Raw genomic sequence first — 19,598 nt, 5'->3', positions numbered from 1 at the left:
CAAGAAGGTGGTTTTAATGTTATGGCTGATCAATGTACTGTAAGTGTGTAATGCCTTCTGTCCATCAAAATCTTGATCAGGATGAAGCATTTACCAAACATTAATAAATAAATGGTGCTGAATAGCCAGATTTCTCAAATAAAATTTAGGTGTTTATTAGTAAACATGATGACTCAGTGGGTGAGTAAAAAAGTTGTGGGTGTATGTTAAAATCCCATCTCTGCCAAGCAGCCACTGTTGGGCCCTTGAGCAAACCCCTAACCCAGCATCCAAACAAGCTGGGATATGCAGAAAAAACATTTAATTGTACTATACATGCATATGTGTATTTATGATGAATAAAAATGTTCTATACCTTATTTGTGCCTGAAATTTTCCAGGAGAAAGAGAATTGGTTTACACTGAAATATCAAACAAATCCTTTTTAATTGAGGTGCTAAAATTAAAGACTACACAAATAAAACAACAGGGAATCAATTAGGTAAATGGATGCTGTCTGTAATAAAGATCCTTTCATAATTAACATTCAAAGTGCATAATAATAATAAACAAGATTTAACAAGAACCTCGTATGTTATTCAAACTATTTGAACAAAATATCTCGTTAATTTTTATTTAAAAGCATAAAAAGTAGCAATAACGGCAGAGCTAAACAGACATGCACTCACACAAACCTACTGTACATACATTAAAAACCAGTAAATAAAACTGAGGGTAGTAGGTCAAATGCTTTAGCATGTTTGTTTTAAAACCAGCCACCTGACTAACAGTTGCATCACCATCAGCTGTGATATTAGCAGCAAAGAGGAAACACGTTTATAGTCTAAATCAATAAAAGAACTGAAACACACAAATCAACACCACATTATGCGGCTTGTTCTGTCCTGTCCTGCCTAAAACTTCTGCCAATAAACACTAGGGTGGAGCAGTAGTCTAACACGCTAGCACACCACTGCTTAATGTAAGAATATCAGCAGATCCCTCGCTCTGGCTGGGCGTCCACACAAACACAATTGACTGCGTTTGAGGGAGGGAAAGTCGGATGGGGTCTTTTCCTTCTGCGATTTGCAATCTATGGGATTGGTCCGGGAGCCTGTGCGAGGAAGGAAGGGGGGTCACATGGTGCTTAGCAAGGCTCCCCGTACACAATATGGCTGTGAATAAGAACCCAACACTGGTGGAGTTCCCACATGTTGGAGGGGGTGTGTGGTGATCCGGCTCTCGTTGATCAGATCAGGCTTTGTGAGAAATGATAAGAGGGACTATCCCAAAAAAAAAAAAAAAAAAAAAAGATTCAGCCCATAACCAAATAAATACATTTTTGGAGTGTGAAAAGATGAGGGAAATCACCCCCTAAGACAAAATAAAACAAAAAAATAAAACTGATTTAAGAGACATACTTTATACACTGTATTTTCCTATCATTTGAAATAAGTTATGAATTATGCAGAAGAACCAGAAACCCATAAGCATAGATTTAAAGCTGCAGTCTTTTTTCCAGTCTGCTGAGTCTTATTATAGCAGATCTTTCCTTATTACAGATCAGATTGTGCTTCCCCAGAGTGACCCAATAGGAAGAAAAACAGTCTGATTTAATGAGTGGTGTTGCTAAGAATCACAGATATTGACAGAGGAAAGGGGAAAGGGAATGAAGAAAAAGAAAAGACAGAATTTAGCTCTGATCTCAGCTGGGTCAGTAGAGGTCACTGAGTCCGGCGGTCTTCCGAGCTTTCTGCATAAGCGCCCGCAGCTGGAACTGTTTCCGGGAGAGCAGGCGCACATGCTGCAACGAAGAAACACAACATGCTGATGATTAGCTGAAAAGCTCTTGAGGCTTTTGGGATAAGTGTGAAGATAAAAGAGACAAAACGCCGGGTTTTTGCTTCAATCCATGCTTGCTTCAGAAATGTTTGGACTGTCAAATAAATGCTTCAGATAAGCAGAAACAAGGCGGTAACTCTGTAAGCCTTGCTTACCATGCTGAGACAAGATAAGCATGTTTGAGGCTAATTCACAGTGCCCAAAATAAACCAGTAGTTGTTTTGTCATTTTTCTGACATCCTGTTTAATGTGGAGTATGTGGTTTGGGATATAGCTTCTGGTTTGCACAAACATTTCTCAATTTACAAGTATTACCGTTTCATTCAATGAGTTTATTAATTCATGTGTTTCTGATTGGAGGCACTTTTTAAGTGTAGGTCAAGAAACAGAGGCTATTTCTACTGCAGTTAGCATTTAGGGACTGTTATTTGAAGAACAATTGTGGTCTTTTATGTGATAAATGTGTTGTTCACTGCAAGGTTGGGCATATACTGCTGCTTATTGCTGTGTTCAGACCTTTCACATGATACAAAGCAAAACTTCACATGCTTTTTATTTTAAAACAAGAAGGTTCTGGCAGGGTCATCAGTTGAAGACACGAGAGGATAAAAAAACAGCACAAGAATAAAGCAGATAATTCAGATCTACAACGCACCTTAAGAAAGACCTCTAGATCGATGACACCTCGGCGGAGAGCCTCTCCGAGGTAAAAGATGGTGTCCTCGATGGCATTCTCCTCTGCGTACAAGTTTAGGATCTGCTTATATAGTGGTGCTGTGGGGACAATAATGTCATCAATGTCATTGTTCTCCGACTGATTTTCCATCTTCTCAAGAGCCTCGGTGAGTTCTTCATCTTTCTTCTTGAGGAGCTCAATATTTCTGTCCACCTCAGACTGAAAAGCATAAACAAGAACTGAGTAACGAAAGAAGTAAGAAAAGTTCACACACACACACACACACACACACAAAAGACAAATAGTGGTTATTTAAACTGTGCTAAATGCAGATCCTCTAGGGCATGCACAAACAAGGACATTAACAACAAACATGAGGGTCTTCTTTTAAAAATGACATGAAAATGTTTATTATCGAAGCATTAGAGAAAATGAATTAAGCTAATTATAATTTTCACTACAAAGATATTTTTCCTTTAACTAAATGTAGACATTTCACATTCCAACGCACTTTTCCAGACTACAGCCACCAATTTAAGATTATGAGGGCCAACACATGCTTCCTCTTGAACACATGAAGCCAAACAACAGTCTCTCTACAAATTGCAGTACATGCAATGTCATTAAAAGATACTTCTGTCATGGAGAAGGTGCTATTTTTTCATATAAAATGATCTCATATATTACTAACACGTGACTGATGAAAGAGGCAGGAACGTCATCCTTCATTTCAACCTTATATCTGCTTGTTGCACTCTGCAATAAACCCCCATCCTAAATATATTAATTCTGTATGTCTAATGTCTTATCAAATCTGCACAGAAATTGTAAAAATGTAAAAACTCATTTGAATAGATGTAAAACTTTTGTATGTGCACTATTAGCAAATGCTTTTAGGCAATGACAGTAAACAAGAGTGCCAATTTCACATGAGAACCAGTAGTTAATCTAAAACATCTTATGTGGGGCTGAAAAAAATGTAAGCCAAACACCAATCTGGTATGTATTTTACAGATTCACTCATTTTATAAGCTACACCAACCATACAGATGAACTTTGTCGGTAGCCTATTTGTTGCTCTGTACTGTTGCTCTGGACCCCTTCTTAGCCCATTTATCAATCAAAAGGGAACCCCTATTGGCACAAAAGCACAATTATTTTAAAATTATATGTTGTGTTTCCTCATGAAACAAGATTTTAAGATTAAGTTTAAGATATGACTGTGCCCCGTGCATAATGATTTCACAAGTTTAGCGAGAAGAAACTCAAGCAGCCTGCACAGAAACCTGACCATAACCACACCAAACATCTTTGAGATGAATTGGGACCTTTATTAAAAGCCAGGTATTCTAATCCATCATCAAATGCTTTTTTGACCGAAAGGACCAACTCCCACAGATACGCCCCAAATCTTGCAGAAAGCCCTCCCAGAAGAGTGGAGGAGGTTATTTTACATGTAAAGGGGGGAGCAACTCCATATTAATGCTTGCATAGTTTTGGAAGAGCTTATAGTTATAGTTATGTCCATATACTTCCGGGTGTACTTTTACATTGGTATACCTCTCAGTAATGATCATTAAAATGACTGAAGCATGGAGGGTCTCTTCGAAAATTCTTTTTCTACTCCTGGCAACTTACCACTTCTTGATCTAGCCGAGATACCATCTCCTCCAGCTTTTGGTGGCCTTTCTTCAGATCCTCCTCGGTGCGTTTAAGTGCATCCAGCTCTGCCTGTGCTCGATCCATCTCCTCCTTCATCCTCCAGCGTAGCTTATCACTTACCGCTGAGATAAGTGATGCTCGGATTGTGTCTTCCCCAATGGTGGCATCACGACTTGGACCTAAAGAAAAAGGACAAAGCAGAATATTAGTGCTACTGATTTTTCTAAGCAAATCTACATACAGATCAGTAAAGGGAAAGATTATTCAAGCACCTTTGTCTTCATTATATGACATATTTCCAGTTTATGTGCAAAATGTCACTTGACTTAGCCATCAGTAATAAAAAAGAACAATTTATTAGCATTTCAACATCATGTTTTACACACTTTGGTTACATTTGTGACAGATCAGGTAGTTACAAAAGATTCATCAGTTCACAGTTTTAATGTCAAACACAGTTATGGACAATTATATCTCCAATTCACCTCACTTGCATGTCTTTGGACTGTGGGAGGAAACCAGAGCTCCCAGAGAAAACCTACACAGACACAAAGAAAACCCTGCCGCTACTGACAAAGTTCTTGTAATTTTCTGGTGAAATGAATTAAATAGATCTTTTCCAAACTTTGCAAAATCCAATTCTACTCTCAGTACAGTTTTGTGCATCATTTGTAAGATCATTAACTGCATTACGCAAGAAATACTAATAACATCATTATACAATGAAAATCTGAGAGACTATTCATATTACATATTGCCTCTTGCATAAACACTACTTTAATGACCACCTGAGAAAACAATATATTGTACTGCCTTGTGCACTAATATGTCCTTTCACAGATCTGCCATCTGCAAGAGCAACAATCTACGACCTGCACCCTCAGTCAGCATGGTGTGAATGTCAGGCTTAATATAAGTTCCACTTTGGGAAGCTCTACATGGAAGCTTATCTTGTTCCCGGAGCAACTCTCTAAATATAGACCCTCTCTAGCCAGGAGCGTGTCTGCTGTCCCTTTTTAACTGCATCCACCAAGAACTTTGACCTTTTCTACCTAAGAATCTAGTTACGGACTCGACCTTTAGGTGTACACCCAAACAGAAGGTCAGAGGTGCGTGGAAAGAGCAGTACTGTACTGCATGTAACATGCCTACCTTCAAAGAAAGGACAGTAAAAAGAAGAAACCCATTAGGAAGAAAATTATGTTGTATTTGTGTCAATTAGAGTTGGATGATAATCAAAATTTCTAGTTCTATTATGCTTTTTTAGTCTTTTGACTATCAAGCTGCAAACAGACTTATGGATTGTCTACAAGGAACAAACTTCATGACAATTTTGTATAAAACCACCAATAATTTATAGCTTTTTTTAAATGTTTAATTCAGTTAATAAATTAAATTGTAAGAATTTGTGCACTGAAATCTGCAGAACACCACCTTATTTTAGTTTAGTTTCTTTAGCAGATATGCTACCTCCTATAAGCCAGTGTGTCCAAACCTGCGCATAAGACTTGGGCAGGGAGGAAAAAAAGCTCTGTTTTTTTTCTCAGTGCTTTCCACCAGTGAGGAAAAGCATGTACAACTTACGTTTATAAATGAAGTCTAGCCAAATAATGTATATCTAATTATTTAAATGAAACATTTACAGCAATTGGTGCAATGCTGCTACAGCAGGTAGTTATGGTGCTGCATAGCACCAGGGTACTGGTGGCCTTTGTTCAAACCTGGGCTGTCATAAAGCTAGCTCTGCAGGTTTCATCTGAGTACTCCACTTACCAAAGAAATACAAAAGTGGACTGGCCATTTTATTGCCAATAAGTGTCAGTAATTGACAGAAAAGTGCACTAGCACTCTCTTCAGTCTGTATTTCTGACTTGCACCCAGCAATTCTAGATGGTGCCTAATGCAAAAAATGACCTTAAGGATGATAAAGCAATAATTGAAGATAACTTAAGTAATTTGCAGCAATATTTTAATTATGTTAAATTAGGCCTCTTCTTAGACTAGATAACATTACAGTGTACGTTATATATTACATTGTTATTATATTCTAAATTTTTGTAGCTGCTGTATCTATGTGGCGCTATATAAAATTAATTACATGTTGTAAGCATAACTTACCCACAGTGGTGACTGGAGGCTGAGAAGGGTAATGTGTAGGACCTCCTGTGGAAGGATATGTAGCTCCTCCAGGATAAGAATAGCCTGGGTAACCACTAGTGCAAAAGAAATAACTATTATGAAATCAAATAGGTACACACTCATACATACAATTATACAACACAGGCCTGTTAGAAAGGACAACTGGTAAAACACAGCATGTTAATTATTACACATTGTTATGTATTATGTATGTGTTATGTTTCTAATATACAAACCCTATTTCCAATCATTCTTTAAAAAAGAATCTGTACTTTGTTAATTCTCTTGAATGTTTATATAACTGAGAAAAGTTAAAGTGTTTTCAGTGATCAACATCACTGCAGTTTTGTGAATCTGATGCCTGCAACACTTTCAAAAAAAGTTGGGACAGTGTGCTCCATCGCCTCTGGTTTAGGAACTGAGGACACTAATTGTTTCAAATTTGCAAGTGGAATTTTTCTCCGTTCTTGCATGACAGGAGTTTTCGCTGCTCAACGGGCTGTAGTCACAGCTGTCAAAGTGAATTCACCTCTTCATGATGTGCCAAATATTTTCTATAGGAGACAGATCTGTACTGCAGGCTAGTCAAGCAAATGCACACACAAAAGCACATTGTCTACAAAGCCACACTGCTTTAGCACATCTGAACAAGGCCTCACATTGTCCTGCTAAAGACCTCAAACCACAACTCATATTTGCTTGCAAAGACTGAGTCTTTACTGTATCTTACTTTTATACTCCTGATTATTGTGGAATGTTTCAAAATGGTGTAACTTATATTTTATTGTTCATATTTACAAAAAAAAAAAAGCAATCAAGTTGGTCAGGTAAAACAATAATAGCAATTTCTTTATACCTGTCAACAAAATCTAGCTTTTATTGCATTTAAAAAATAAATGACTCAACTTTTCCAAAAATAGGGCATATATTATAAATTACTGATATCTTAGACTATAGAGTGTGTTGTACTGAATGGCTTGGAGGTGCATTACCATGGATTTGGGTTTGGTCCATAAGCTGAAACTGCAGGCATGCCAGGCATATAGGACTCTAGACAAATAAAAAGATTATATAAACACAGCAACACACATCACTGCTGGTGTTCAGAGACCTCTACAGTCTAAGGAAGGAGTTACAAACAGCTTATTGAAACTTCACTAAGGTTATGCTTAAAAAAAGTCTTAAATAAATGTAAAACTTGGTATGCAAGGAATACAGCTACAATTTGGATCAAACAATTATTAATTTGAAAACGGTAACTGCTTTTACAACCCCACATCAGAAAAAGTTGGGACAGTATGGGAAATGCAAATAAAAAAAACTGCAGGTGTTTCTTACATTTACTTACATACATTTCTTATATGATTTTTATTTATTTGCAGACAGTACAAACCCAAAATATTTAATGTTTTGTCTGGTCAACTTCATTTTATTTGTTAATATACAGTACCTCCATTCTTGCAATGCGACACATTCCAAAAAAGCTAAGAAGCTGAGACTGTAAACATTTACCACTTTGTTATATTGCCATTCCTTCTTACAACGTTTATGTCTTGCCACAGAGAATACAGAGCAATAAAGCATTTTAGGTGTTATTTTGTCCCATTCTTCCTGCAAACACCTCTTAAGGTGTGCAGCAGAATGAGACCATAAGAAACACTGTCTTGCGTTTTCCACACTGTCCCAACATTTTCTGATTTGGGGTCGAACATACAATCAGAGTTGACATTTCTCAAACAGAACTTCTCTTTGAATACTGAGTTATTATATGTCTTACGATTTGGTGGGCCAGTGGCCTGGAAGGCCTGGTATGGGGGTTGAGTTGTAGGCCGGGAGAATACTGGAGGCTCTTCGCCAAAAACAACAATCATCACCTGTATTAGGCCATACAGATCTGACTGAGGCTGGCGGTGACATCAGACACATGCACAAACAAACACACAATCAAAAAGAGTACATTAGAATAAACTTCAAAACTGAGCATCGATAATTACCAAAACCTACTATAATAGAGAATCACTGCTTATTGTTATATTACTCATTTTTAGCATTTATTTTATTATTTTTAATGTTTTTTTTAATGGGTGCTCAGGTGGAGCAGTGGTGAATTACACACAATATCACTCTGAAATCTGGGTTCAAATCTAAGTGGTGCAATTAGCTGGTTGGACGTAAACACAGACACAAATGACCGTGTGTGGATAGTAGTTGGGGTCGAGAGTAGGGTTGTTGACGGTGGCCGAACAGCCAATCAACTGGGAGGTGTAGCTATCAGTGCGCTCTCAGTGTTGGTCCCAAACCCAGATAATATTAGAAGGGTTGCACCAGGAAGGGCATCCAGCATAAAATTGTGCCAATTCAGGTTTGCAGACTAGAATAATTCACTGTTACGAACTCTAAATACAGGAACAGCCAAAAAATATATATATAAATTTTTCCTCTAATAACCTGAGTCTTGCCCTTCAGTTACAAGTCAACAATGCAAAACTAAACTAAACAAAAAGAAACCATCCATACATTTGCATTATTTAAAATGTAAAACATAATCTTCATTAACAAATTCGCATGTTCACTGACAATAAGAGATCCTATAAGACAACATCAATTAATATATTATATAACAACTAGGCTGGGATGTTTAAACCAAATAGATGGATATCAATGTAGGGCTGTCGCGGTGAAAGAATTTCCCCTTGCGATATTCAGCCTGTCTCAATATCGCGGTATGCGGTAATATCGCCATTTTTTTTTTGTTTTTAAAAATTACTTAATTTATCTGGATTTTAGAGCTATATAAACAAGCTTTATTGTTAGGGTATGATTCGGTATATTATTGCTTTATAATGACAAAGATGAGACAGCTTTAAGACCAATGAAATGCGTGTTTATTGTTAAATACAGAACAGAGCAGGGATGCGCGTCTTTTCTCTATTAAAAAAGGTTTAAATTAAGCTTCTAGCCTAGGTTAGATATACACTGTGAAACGAAAAAAAAAAGTGTTTAGGCTAAATATTTTAAATGCACATCTAATCAAAATATGGTAAAAAAAAAAATAGAATAAAGAATAAAGTCTGTAATAGTTTAAACCTGCGTTATCATGCGCGCTAGAAGAACCAACATGTTTACCTGATGTGGTTTAGAGAGGATCTGAGTGGGGTAGCGATGTTCCCCTCGGTACTAAAACTCTCTCTGATGGGGCTCGTTACACTAATACACGTGTACTGTACCTGCATGCGACTTTACAATGCGACAAACTATCTATTTAATAGGTATAATTAACATAACAATATATACTACATTTTAAGTTATTATTCGTTTCAATACATTTTTATTCAACGAAAAAATACATTTAAATCATTCCAGCAAGCCAGCAAGAGAATATTTGCAGACTGCAATGCCATATTAACCGTCATTAAGTGTTTTAGTACACCAAGGCTGTTTGAATATAGTCTAAATTACAAGTATTTATTGAGTGTGAACTCAATTTAATCATTAATAAACTTGCCTATAATTCCTGTTGCGATTGTTTACATTTTAAAACACAAAGCCTGACACTCAGCAGCAACACATGCAAACAGGTTGCGGGAAAATGTCGCTCTTAGCTCATTTTCATTATGAATTTATTTAACATTTATTACGCCCGAATGTAAGCGTATAAAACAAGATGGACCCTGCATCAAAAAAAAAAAAAAAGAGAAGAAAGAACGTGAACACCGCGGTGTTGCGGTTGCTTGGCATGCCCTGCGGTTGGCTGGTCTATACCGCGATATTTCAAAATTGCGGTTAGCGTGACAGCCCTATATCAAAGGTCTAGTATTTACACATTAAAGGAGTAAAAACTTCAAATATTACTAAATTTGCAGAGGTAAGTGTCTTACATGCTTCCATTCATGCAGGTAGGGCAAGTAGATCTTGCCGTTGGCATCAATATGTTTTCCAGTCTTGATCATCATCGCACTTGTCGGCTTTACAAAACAGATAGGAGGATTGTAGGGATACGTGTCTAACAGCCAAAGACACACAGGGATATTGTACACATTTCCTATAGAGAACAATGTAAAGAAATTAGGAAAAGTTCAGTATGAAATCTAAATAAAACAAAACTGCAGATAAATATATTAAGCATTAAAAAGGTATGTGGCTGTTCCTACCTCTATAGCTTACTGGGACTGTCCCTGTTAAACTCATTAGCTCTCTTGTTGATCCATCATTGAACACTGTCAAACAAGAAAAAGAAACAGATCTGATTAAAAGCAGTGATTTGGTTAAAAAAATAAATAAATAAAAAATATTAATAAAAAAAAGACTTGATTTGCAATTTTTCTATCCACCAGAAATTAGCAGAGATTTGCAATATTACACTGAACCTCTAAAGCTAACCTTGCACAATGCTTATTTTAATACATGCCTACACACATGTCTGTACACACTTTGGTCAACAATTCCCTATAAAAGTATGTGAATACCCTTCCTAATTATTGACTGGGTATATAAAAATGACATACTTTAACGACAGTGGAAAAGGCCCTGCATGTTTCTACATAACTGTACCCCTGCTCCATATTAACACCATATTAATTCCCCTTTAGACTGAGATGATTTTACTAATGATAAATTATGTTCATGGATAAAAGTGACTACTACCCTAAGGCAAATGATCACAAAAAGCTCATTCGATTTCCATTTCTTTGGGCTACATCTGCCTTGTTGCGCAAAACTCAAAAAGGCCACCTAAGACAATTTGTCTTGGCTGTTTAACTACATTTGCTTTATTCAAACATGTAGTTCTATTTTTTTACATTAGCATTCCTTTACTTGCAGATTAAAAACATGCTACTACCTCACAACTACAACTAAGGAAGTGTTAAATCTTACCATAAGCATCCATCAGTGGTTTGAGGTCTTTATATTGCATTATGACATTTGTGATTTCACGAACAGTGAGGTCTCGATACTTATATTGCTAAAAAAGAAAACAAAAATGGACAGAATAATTACAAGGTTAATATTAATAAGGATCTCACAGTGATAAGACTAAGAAGGCTGATAAAGTAATGCTGATGATTAATGAGATACAGTAATGTCCTAAAGAATTTAAGTTAGCAAAGATTTGGAACACTTTTGCATGGGAACACTTTCTATACTTTAGAGCTGAGCAATCAGACGTTAAAACCTGACTTTAAAATCTGGATACTCTGAGAAGCATTTGACAGGAAGTCTAACTGAATGTTAAAAATTTATAAGGGTACAAGCCACATACGAGATACAGGGGTTGGACAATGAAACTGAAACACCTGGTTTTAGACCACAATAATTTATTAGTATGGTCTAGGGCCTCCTTTTGCGGCCAATACAGCGTCAATTCGTCTTGGAAATGACATATACAAGTCCTGCACAGTGGTCAGAGGGATTTTAAGCCATTCTTCTTGCAGGATAGTGGCCAGGTCACTACGTGATGCTGGTGGAGGAAAACGTTTCCTGACTCGCTTCTCCAAAACACCCCAAAGTGGCTCAATAATATTTAGATCTGGTGACTGTGCAGGCCATGGGAGATGTTCAACTTCACTTTCATGTTCATCAAACCAATCTTTCACCAGTCTTGCTGTGTGTATTGGTGCATTGTCATCCTGATACACGGCACCGCCATTGGATGCACATGGTCCTCCAGAATGGTTCGGTAGTCCTTGGCAGTGACGCGCCCATCTAGCACAAGTATTGGGCCAAGGGAATGCCATGATATGGCAGCCCAAACCATCACTGATGCACCACCATGCTTCACTCTGGGCATGCAACAGTCTGGGTGGTACGCTTCTTTGGGGCTTCTCCACACCGTAACTCTCCCGGATGTGGGGAAAACAGTAAAGGTGGACTCATCAGAGAACAATACATGTTTCACATTGTCCACAGCCCAAGATTTGCGCTCCTTGCACCATTGAAACCGACGTTTGGCATTGGCACGAGTGACCAAAGGTTTGGCTATAGCAGCCCGGCCGTGTATATTGACCCTGTGGAGCTCCCGACGGACAGTTCTGGTGGAAACAGGAGAGTGGAGGTGCACATTTAATTCTGCCATGATTTGGGCAGCTGTGGTTTTATGTTTTTTGGATACAATCCGGGTTAGCACCCGAACATCCCTTTCAGACAGCTTCCTCTTGCGTCCACAGTTAATCCTGTTGGATGTGGTTTGTCCTTCTTGGTGGTATGCTGACATTACCCTGGATATCGTGGCTCTTGATACATCACAAAGACTTGCTGTCTTGGTCACAGATGCGCCAGCAAGACGTGCACCAACAATTTGTCCTCTTTTGAATTTGTCCTCTGGTATGTCACCCATAATGTTGTGTGCATTGCAATATTTTGAGCAAAACTTTGCTCTTACCCTGCTAATTGAACCTTCACACTCTGCTCTTACTGGTGCAATGTGCAATTAATGAAGATTGGCCACCAGTCTGGTCCAATTTAGCCATGAAACCTCCCACACTAAAATGACAGGTGTTTCAGTTATTTTGTCCAACCCCTGTACATAAAACCAGGTCTAACTGGATTTAGAGGACGTAAGTTTAACCAACAATTACTTATTTATTAATTATGACTTTAACGTCATGTTTTGCACTTTGGTTACATTTATAACATAACAGCTAGTTACAGGTTACACATGATTCATCAGTTTACGTTCAATGTCAAACACCAACATGAACAATTTTGTATCTTCAGTTCGCTTAAGCTATATGTCATTGGACTGTGGGAGCAAACCGGAGCTCTGGGAAGAAACCCACACAAAAATGGGAATAACATGCAAACTCCACACAAATGCTCCACCTAGGAATCAAACCCAGGACCTTTTCGCTGTGAGGCGACAGTGCTACCCCCCAACCTAAAAGCAGTTCTGTTTGAGTTAGAAATGTAGCACAATCTCTACATACAGCTGTTTTTTTTCTTTTTATGCCATGTTAGCTCATGAACAAGAGTATTGGGACACTATATATACATTATATAAAGGAAAGTATGCTTCTGTTCCAACATAACTGTGTTCCTGTGCACATAGCAAGCTCTATAAATAATGAAGAAAATCTTGTTTTACAATAAACTCAACTGGCCTGCACAGAGCCCTGACCTCAGCCCCACTGAACAGCTTTGGAATAAACTAGAACATTAACTGATTAACATCAGTGCCAAGCCATACAAATGCTATTTTGACTGAATAGGCACAAATTCCCACACATATACTTTAAAGTCTTGTGAGAAGTCCTCTCATAAGAGTGGCTGCTGTTGTAGCTAAAAAAAATCACACACACTATTTTAACATAGGATTTCAAACAAGCTCACAGTCAGGTGTCCAAATACTTTTAACTATACAGTTTATTGCACAACTTAAGATGTCGCATTAAATACTGCCACCTCCCAATTAGACAAACAGAAAATCCACAAAGCTCCACCTTACCTCTACATGATTTAATGATTAATAGCTAATCAGATGAATGACTAATGTGATTTTAACCATGACTACACAGTGTACTGGCTCATTCTAAGTTTCATTTCAACATTTAGGAATGCCCTCCTGTTACACTGTTAATATAGCTGTAATGTTGCCCAAACCAAATATATAACACCTATGGTATCTGTTCTGTTAACTCAGATTTAGTTATACAGTGGGTTCAAAAAGTATTTAGTCAGCCACTGATTGTGCAGGTTCTCCTACTTAGAAAGATGAGAGAGGTCTGTAAATTTTCATCATAGGTACACTTCAACTATGAGAGACAAAGAGAGAAAAAAAATCCAGGAAATCACATTGTAGGATTTTTAAAGAATTTATTCGTAAATTATGGTGGAAAATAAGTATTTGGTCAATAACAAACAAGCAAGATTTCTGGCTCTCACAGACCTGTAACTTATTCTTTAAGAAGCTCTTCTGTCCTCCACTCGTTACCTGTATTAATGGCACCTGTTTGACCTCGTTATCTGTATAAAGGACACCTGTCCACAGCCTCAAACAGTCAGACTCCAAACTCAACCATGGCCAAGACCAAAGAGCTGTAGAAGGACACCAGGAAGAAAATTGTAGACCTGCACCAGGCTGGGAAGAGTGAATCTACAATAGGCAAGCAGGTTGGTGTGAATAAATCAATTGTGGGAGCAATTGTAAGAAAATGGAAGACATACAAGACCATTGATAATCTCCCTTGGGGTCAAGATCTCATCCCGTGGGGTCAAAATGATCATGAGAACGGTGAGCAAAAATCCCAGAACTACACGGAGGGACCTGATGAATGACCTGCAGAGAGCTGGGACCAAAGTAACAAAGGCTACCATCAGTATACACACTACGCCGAGAGGGACTCAAATCCTGCAGTGCCAGGTGTGTGTCCCTGCTTAAGCCAGTACATGTCCAGGCCCGTCTAAAGTTTGCCAGAGAGCATATGGATGATCCAGAAGAGGATTGGGAGAATATCATGTGGTCAGATGAAACCAAAATGGAACTTTTTGGTAAAAACTCAACTCGTCGTGTTTGGAGAAAGAAGAATGCTGAGTAAACACCATACCTACTGTGAAGCATGGGGGTGGAAACATCATGCTTTGGGGCTGTTTTTCTGCAAAGGGGACAGGACGACTGATCCGTGTTAAGGGAAGAATGAACAGGGCCATGTATCGTGAGATTTTAAGCCAAAACCTCCTTCCATCAGTGAGAGCATTGAAGATGGAACGTGGCTGGGTCTTCCAGCATGACAATGATCCCAAACACACAGCTCGGGCAACGAAGGAGTGGCTCCGTAAAAAGCATTTCAAGGTCCTGGAGTGGTCTAGCCAGTCTCCAGACCTCAACCCCATAGAAAATTTGTGGAGTCCGTGTTGCCCAGCGACAGCCCCAAAACATCACTGCTCTAGAGGAGATCTGCATGGAGGAATGGGCCAAAATACCAGCTACAGTGTGTGCAAACCTGGTGAAGACTTACAGGAAACGTTTGACCTCTGTCATTGCCAACAAAGGTTATGTTACAAAGTATTGAGTTGAACTTTTGTTATTGACCAAATACTTATTTTCCACCATAATTTACAAATAAATTCTTTAAAAATCCTACAATGTGATTTCCTGGATTTTTTTTCTCATTTTGTCTCTCATAGTTGAAGTGTACCTATGATGAAAATTACAGACCTCTCTCATCTTTCTAAGTAGGAGAACATGCACAATCAGTGGCTGACTAAATACTTTTTGGCCCCACTGTATATGTTTACCTTCAAAGTCTACTAACACTTGGAAGAGAAATGTACAGTGGATATAATGTCTACACAACCCTGTGATAAAGGCAGGTTTTTATGATGTAAAGAATCAGACCAAGATAAATAATCTCAGAACGTTTTTTCACATTTAATGTAGCCTATAATCTGTACAAGTCAATTGAAAAATTGGGTGGGGGTTAAAAATAGGAAAATAACAATAATATGGATGAATAAAGATGCACACCCTTAAACTAATACTTTGTTGAAGCACCATTTGATTTTATGACAACATTCAGTCTTTTTGGTAGGAGTCTATCATAATGGCACATCTTGACATGACAATCTAATTTTCCTTGCAAAAGTGCTCCAAATCTGTCAGATTATGAGGGCTTCTCCTGTGTACTGCCTCACATATGGTCACCTCCCATATGGCGGGCCATTCCAAAACTTTGATCATCTTCTGTTAAAGCCATTCTGTTGTTGAAGTGGAGGTATGCTTTGTATCGTTGTCATTCAGAAAGGTAAAATTAGTCTCAAGCTTCGTCTTTTTAGAGGTGGCCTGAAGGTTTTGTGCCAATAAGCTCCAGTTCCAACCGAAGAAAAACAGACCCAAAGAATAAAGCTGCCACCACCAAGCTTCACTGTGGGTATGATGTTCTTTTGGTGATGCACAGTGTTGTTTTTGTGCCAATCATACCTTCTGAACTTATGGATAAAAAGTTCAACCCTGATCTCATCAGATCATTTCAGATCGAGCATTTTCTTCTGTACTTTGTAAGCTCTTTGTGGATCATGGCTTTTGCTTTAAGATGCAACAAAGTAAAGATCAGAAAAATCCTACTAGAAGAGCTGAACTTTATATGAGGTTAATAAGAGTCACTTTAATTGATGGCAGGTATTGACTACTGTTCATCAGTGAATGTGATTGGTTCATTCTTAACACAGCCACATCCCCAATTTTTTTTTTATTGAACTACACAGATTAGAGGTCACATTAAAGGTGGAAATCTGAAATGATTTATCTTGGTCTGATTTTATTACATCACAAAATCTGGCATTTAACTGGGGTGTGAAGAATATCCACTGTATTCTAATAGCAATGCATGGATCTGAATGAATTTTTGAATGATGTTCCTTTTTGGGACTAAACAATCAGAAAACATACTTATTTTGTCCAGATAAACTTGATGAATAGGAGTTTTTTCCTATGTCTGTTAGTGGAACATAGGTGTGACTGTGCACAGTCAAGCAAGCTTTGAATAACCATGGGCTTAAGGCTGTGGGGCAGGGGCGGCTCGTTCATTAGGGCGATCGGGTGACGCACCACCAAAGGGCGAAAGGGAAGAAATTTTTCTATCACATTCAACCAGTGTTAAACTAGCTGTGACTGTTCTGGAGTCTGTCTTGCCTCGGAATGTCGTAGTCCAATCAGCGTTGAGCTGTGTTCCATACAGTACCGCCCCTTTTGGGGCAACTCCACTCTAACTGAAAATCGCCCCAGATCGCTCTCATAGACTCTCATGATAAAGCTCTTTTTTTTGTACTGCAGGCACTGTAATGCATTTTGAATGATTTCTGCATGTCAGTGTGAAGATGGATTATGTAAAAATGTTGTTTGCACTATTGAGAAAAAATGTTACATGATGTTCTTTGTTGTTTTGCCTAAAATATGGTTCTGATTTATTATTATAAAGAATGAAAATAATAAATGTTAAACAGCCTAAATAAAACATTTTGATAATGTTCCTATGACTGTGTAAGACCCGCTATATTGTTTATAGGTGCAACCCTAACCGTCTACCCCCCTCGGGTAAACACTCGCCATACCACCACCCCACCCTATGCCTTCCGCCAACCCGTCAGCCCAGGGTGTTCCTTATTTCCAGTTCTAAAAAGTTGGCAACCCTAATTGGATCTGCTGCACCTAAAATAAAATGCTATCTGATGAAGACTGAATGAAATTGTTAGTGTGAAGGCTTTACTTAATTTTATGATTAATGGTAAAGCTGATCTCTCTCCACGTTCAATGTTATTTGTAAGGGCAAACTGACATGAGTTAAGATGTTAATTATTTAAGCTTTAATTTACCCATTGAACGGGTCACCTTGGCCATCATCGCAACAATTGCCCCCCCTGAGAGATTTGGCAGGAGCCGCCACTGCTGTGGGGGAAATAAATAAATGCCCTGCTAAAGCCTTTTCGTTATCCATGTGATCAGAAACTAATTTCAACAGAGCTTTACGATGCCAAATTGAAGCAGGGGCTTTATCTTGCACTTCAGAATCTACTCCGATTATAATAAAGCTGTAAAGCTTGCTTGACTGTGGACACTTGTGTCACAGGGGCTTCTTATTTATGTATGGCCTTTTATTAGTGGTTTTTGCATTACTGGTAATCCAGACACGTATCCTAACAGCATCGGGTGACAGTTTAAGGTTTTATTCCATGTTTTCGCAAGAGACCACTATTTATATGGACACAGAGTGTATAGTTGCTATAGTAATATAAGATTACGTATTAGGCGTTACCACAAAGTAAAATGACACGATCATTTTAATTTTGCTACGATATACATGTGTCATCCATGTCTATGTTAGTTGATTATTATACTTTATGTTAGCTGTAGTTAATCATGCAAACCCCCAGCATTAGATAGCAAAAACAACAGCTGACGTTAGCTACTCACCTTAAGCATCTTCTTAAGCGCCCCTTCGTTCACAACCGCCATAACGAACACTTAAAATCCTACTTACTGCTCCCCAGAATAAAGTAATCAGACCAACTAAACAGATATGATAGAAAGCAGTTAGCTAACTGGCTAGTAGATGCCCTGGTCCCGGCTAATTCCAGTCAGGGCCATGAAACTGTTAAACACACAAACACGTCGAAAAATACCCTAAAAGAGCGACTAAATTATCATTTTTTTCATATTATAAATATTTCGAACAGTCTAATTTAACTATTTATTCGTAAATTATGTCACTTTTGACAAAATTCCGACAGTTATTAAATTGTAAATAAAACAAACAACTAGCACTTCGCCAAGACAGACTGCAAGATTCCGACCAGTACATTTCAAATTAAAAGTCGTTTACTAGTATAGCGAGCAAAAATATTAGTTATTGATACATACACACATTTTGCTTCAAAATAAGTGGCACCCCTGGTAAATAAGATTTATCTTTACTACAAGCTTTAACCGGGCAGTCAAGGTGGTCACCTATAAAACTTGCACCAATTATATATATATATTGTGTGTATATATCATACCTGTCAAGTCTCCCGTTTTGGCCAGGAAACTACCGTATTTTACCCCTCTTTCCCGCCGTCCTCCCGTATTAGTATTTTCCCGTAAATTTCCCGTATTATATTATAATTTAAAAAAACATTCCTGTGCCTCTCCAAACTGAAATGTCACTAACCTCGCGAGAACTGCCACCCAGGCTGCTGCAAGTGGCAGTTCTCGCAAGGTTAGTGCGGACAGCGGGAACAAACCTGGAACAGGGAGAGATGGATGGATGCAAGGAGAGAGAGGGCATTCCTGCCAAAAAAGTGTTAAAGGATGCAAAGTCTGCAACAACTCTGTATAATAAGTCAGTGAATGCCAGAGAACCACATGAGTGAACATGAGATACTAAAAATGTGTAATGAAAATAAAATGTGTTTCATATGTGTATATATGCTGAAAATATGTAAAATAAATAAATGTGCTTCAATTCCCTTTTGTGTTTTCATTTAGGCTGTATTATAAGAATTACATATGTAGGAATGTCCACAGCATTTCAGTGTCAACAAAGGTAGGCCTATCAGATTCTGATCATCTAATTGTAGTTTGTAAGTGGTTCACAGGTGGTTATTTTAGATTTCTTGTAAACCTGTCTTAAAATATAAGGGATACTGAACCTCGGTTGGGCTGGTGGGACGACTCAAAGCGTGCGGTGGAAAATTTCCCTTATTTTTAAATCCAAAACTTGACAGGTATGGTATATATGTATGTATGTATGTACAGTATGTATGTATATATATATACAACCCCTGGCAAAAATTATGGAATCACCACTCTTGGAAGATGTTCTTTCAATTG

General features: G+C 38.1%; 1 protein-coding gene across 2 annotated transcripts; it reads right to left on the bottom strand.

The window, feature by feature from the left end:
• Nucleotides 1–130: 130 nt before the first annotated feature.
• LOC134309493 (tumor susceptibility gene 101 protein-like) lies at nt 131–18,903 on the bottom strand. 2 transcript variants are annotated; one of them, XM_062990973.1, is made up of 11 exons: nt 18,785–18,903; nt 18,201–18,296; nt 11,174–11,261; nt 10,450–10,515; nt 10,177–10,340; nt 8,076–8,202; nt 7,291–7,348; nt 6,278–6,372; nt 4,136–4,338; nt 2,477–2,716; nt 131–1,783 (listed from the first exon to the last, which is right to left on the bottom strand). In XM_062990973.1, the coding sequence occupies exons 2-11, from the start codon at nt 18,240–18,242 to the stop codon at nt 1,694–1,696; spliced, it is 1,173 nt and encodes a 390-aa protein (XP_062847043.1). In that variant the 5' UTR covers nt 18,243–18,296; nt 18,785–18,903; the 3' UTR covers nt 131–1,693. The 2 variants fall into 2 exon arrangements, with proteins under 2 accessions (XP_062847043.1, XP_062847044.1); XM_062990974.1 differs by lacking the exon at nt 18,201–18,296.
• Between the last annotated feature and the right edge of the window lie 695 nt (nt 18,904–19,598).

This window comes from Trichomycterus rosablanca, chromosome 1, assembly GCF_030014385.1.
Source record: "Trichomycterus rosablanca isolate fTriRos1 chromosome 1, fTriRos1.hap1, whole genome shotgun sequence".
NCBI lineage: Eukaryota > Metazoa > Chordata > Actinopteri > Siluriformes > Trichomycteridae > Trichomycterus > Trichomycterus rosablanca.
The sequence above is the reverse complement of the archived record's forward strand: the minus strand, read 5'-3'. Positions and strand labels throughout refer to the sequence as shown.

Bases quoted from the DNA above. Each gene is read 5' to 3' on its own strand.
- LOC134309493 (XM_062990973.1), bottom strand. From the start codon at position 18,242: ATGGCGGTTGTGAACGAAGGGGCGCTTAAGAAGATGCTTAAG. The intron at 10,516-11,173 runs GTAAGATTTAAC...CTTGTTTGACAG, and splicing joins ACCACTGATGGATGCTTATG to TGTTCAATGATGGATCAACA. The intron at 1,784-2,476 runs GTGCGTTGTAGA...TCTTCGTTGCAG, and splicing joins ATCTAGAGGTCTTTCTTAAG to CATGTGCGCCTGCTCTCCCG.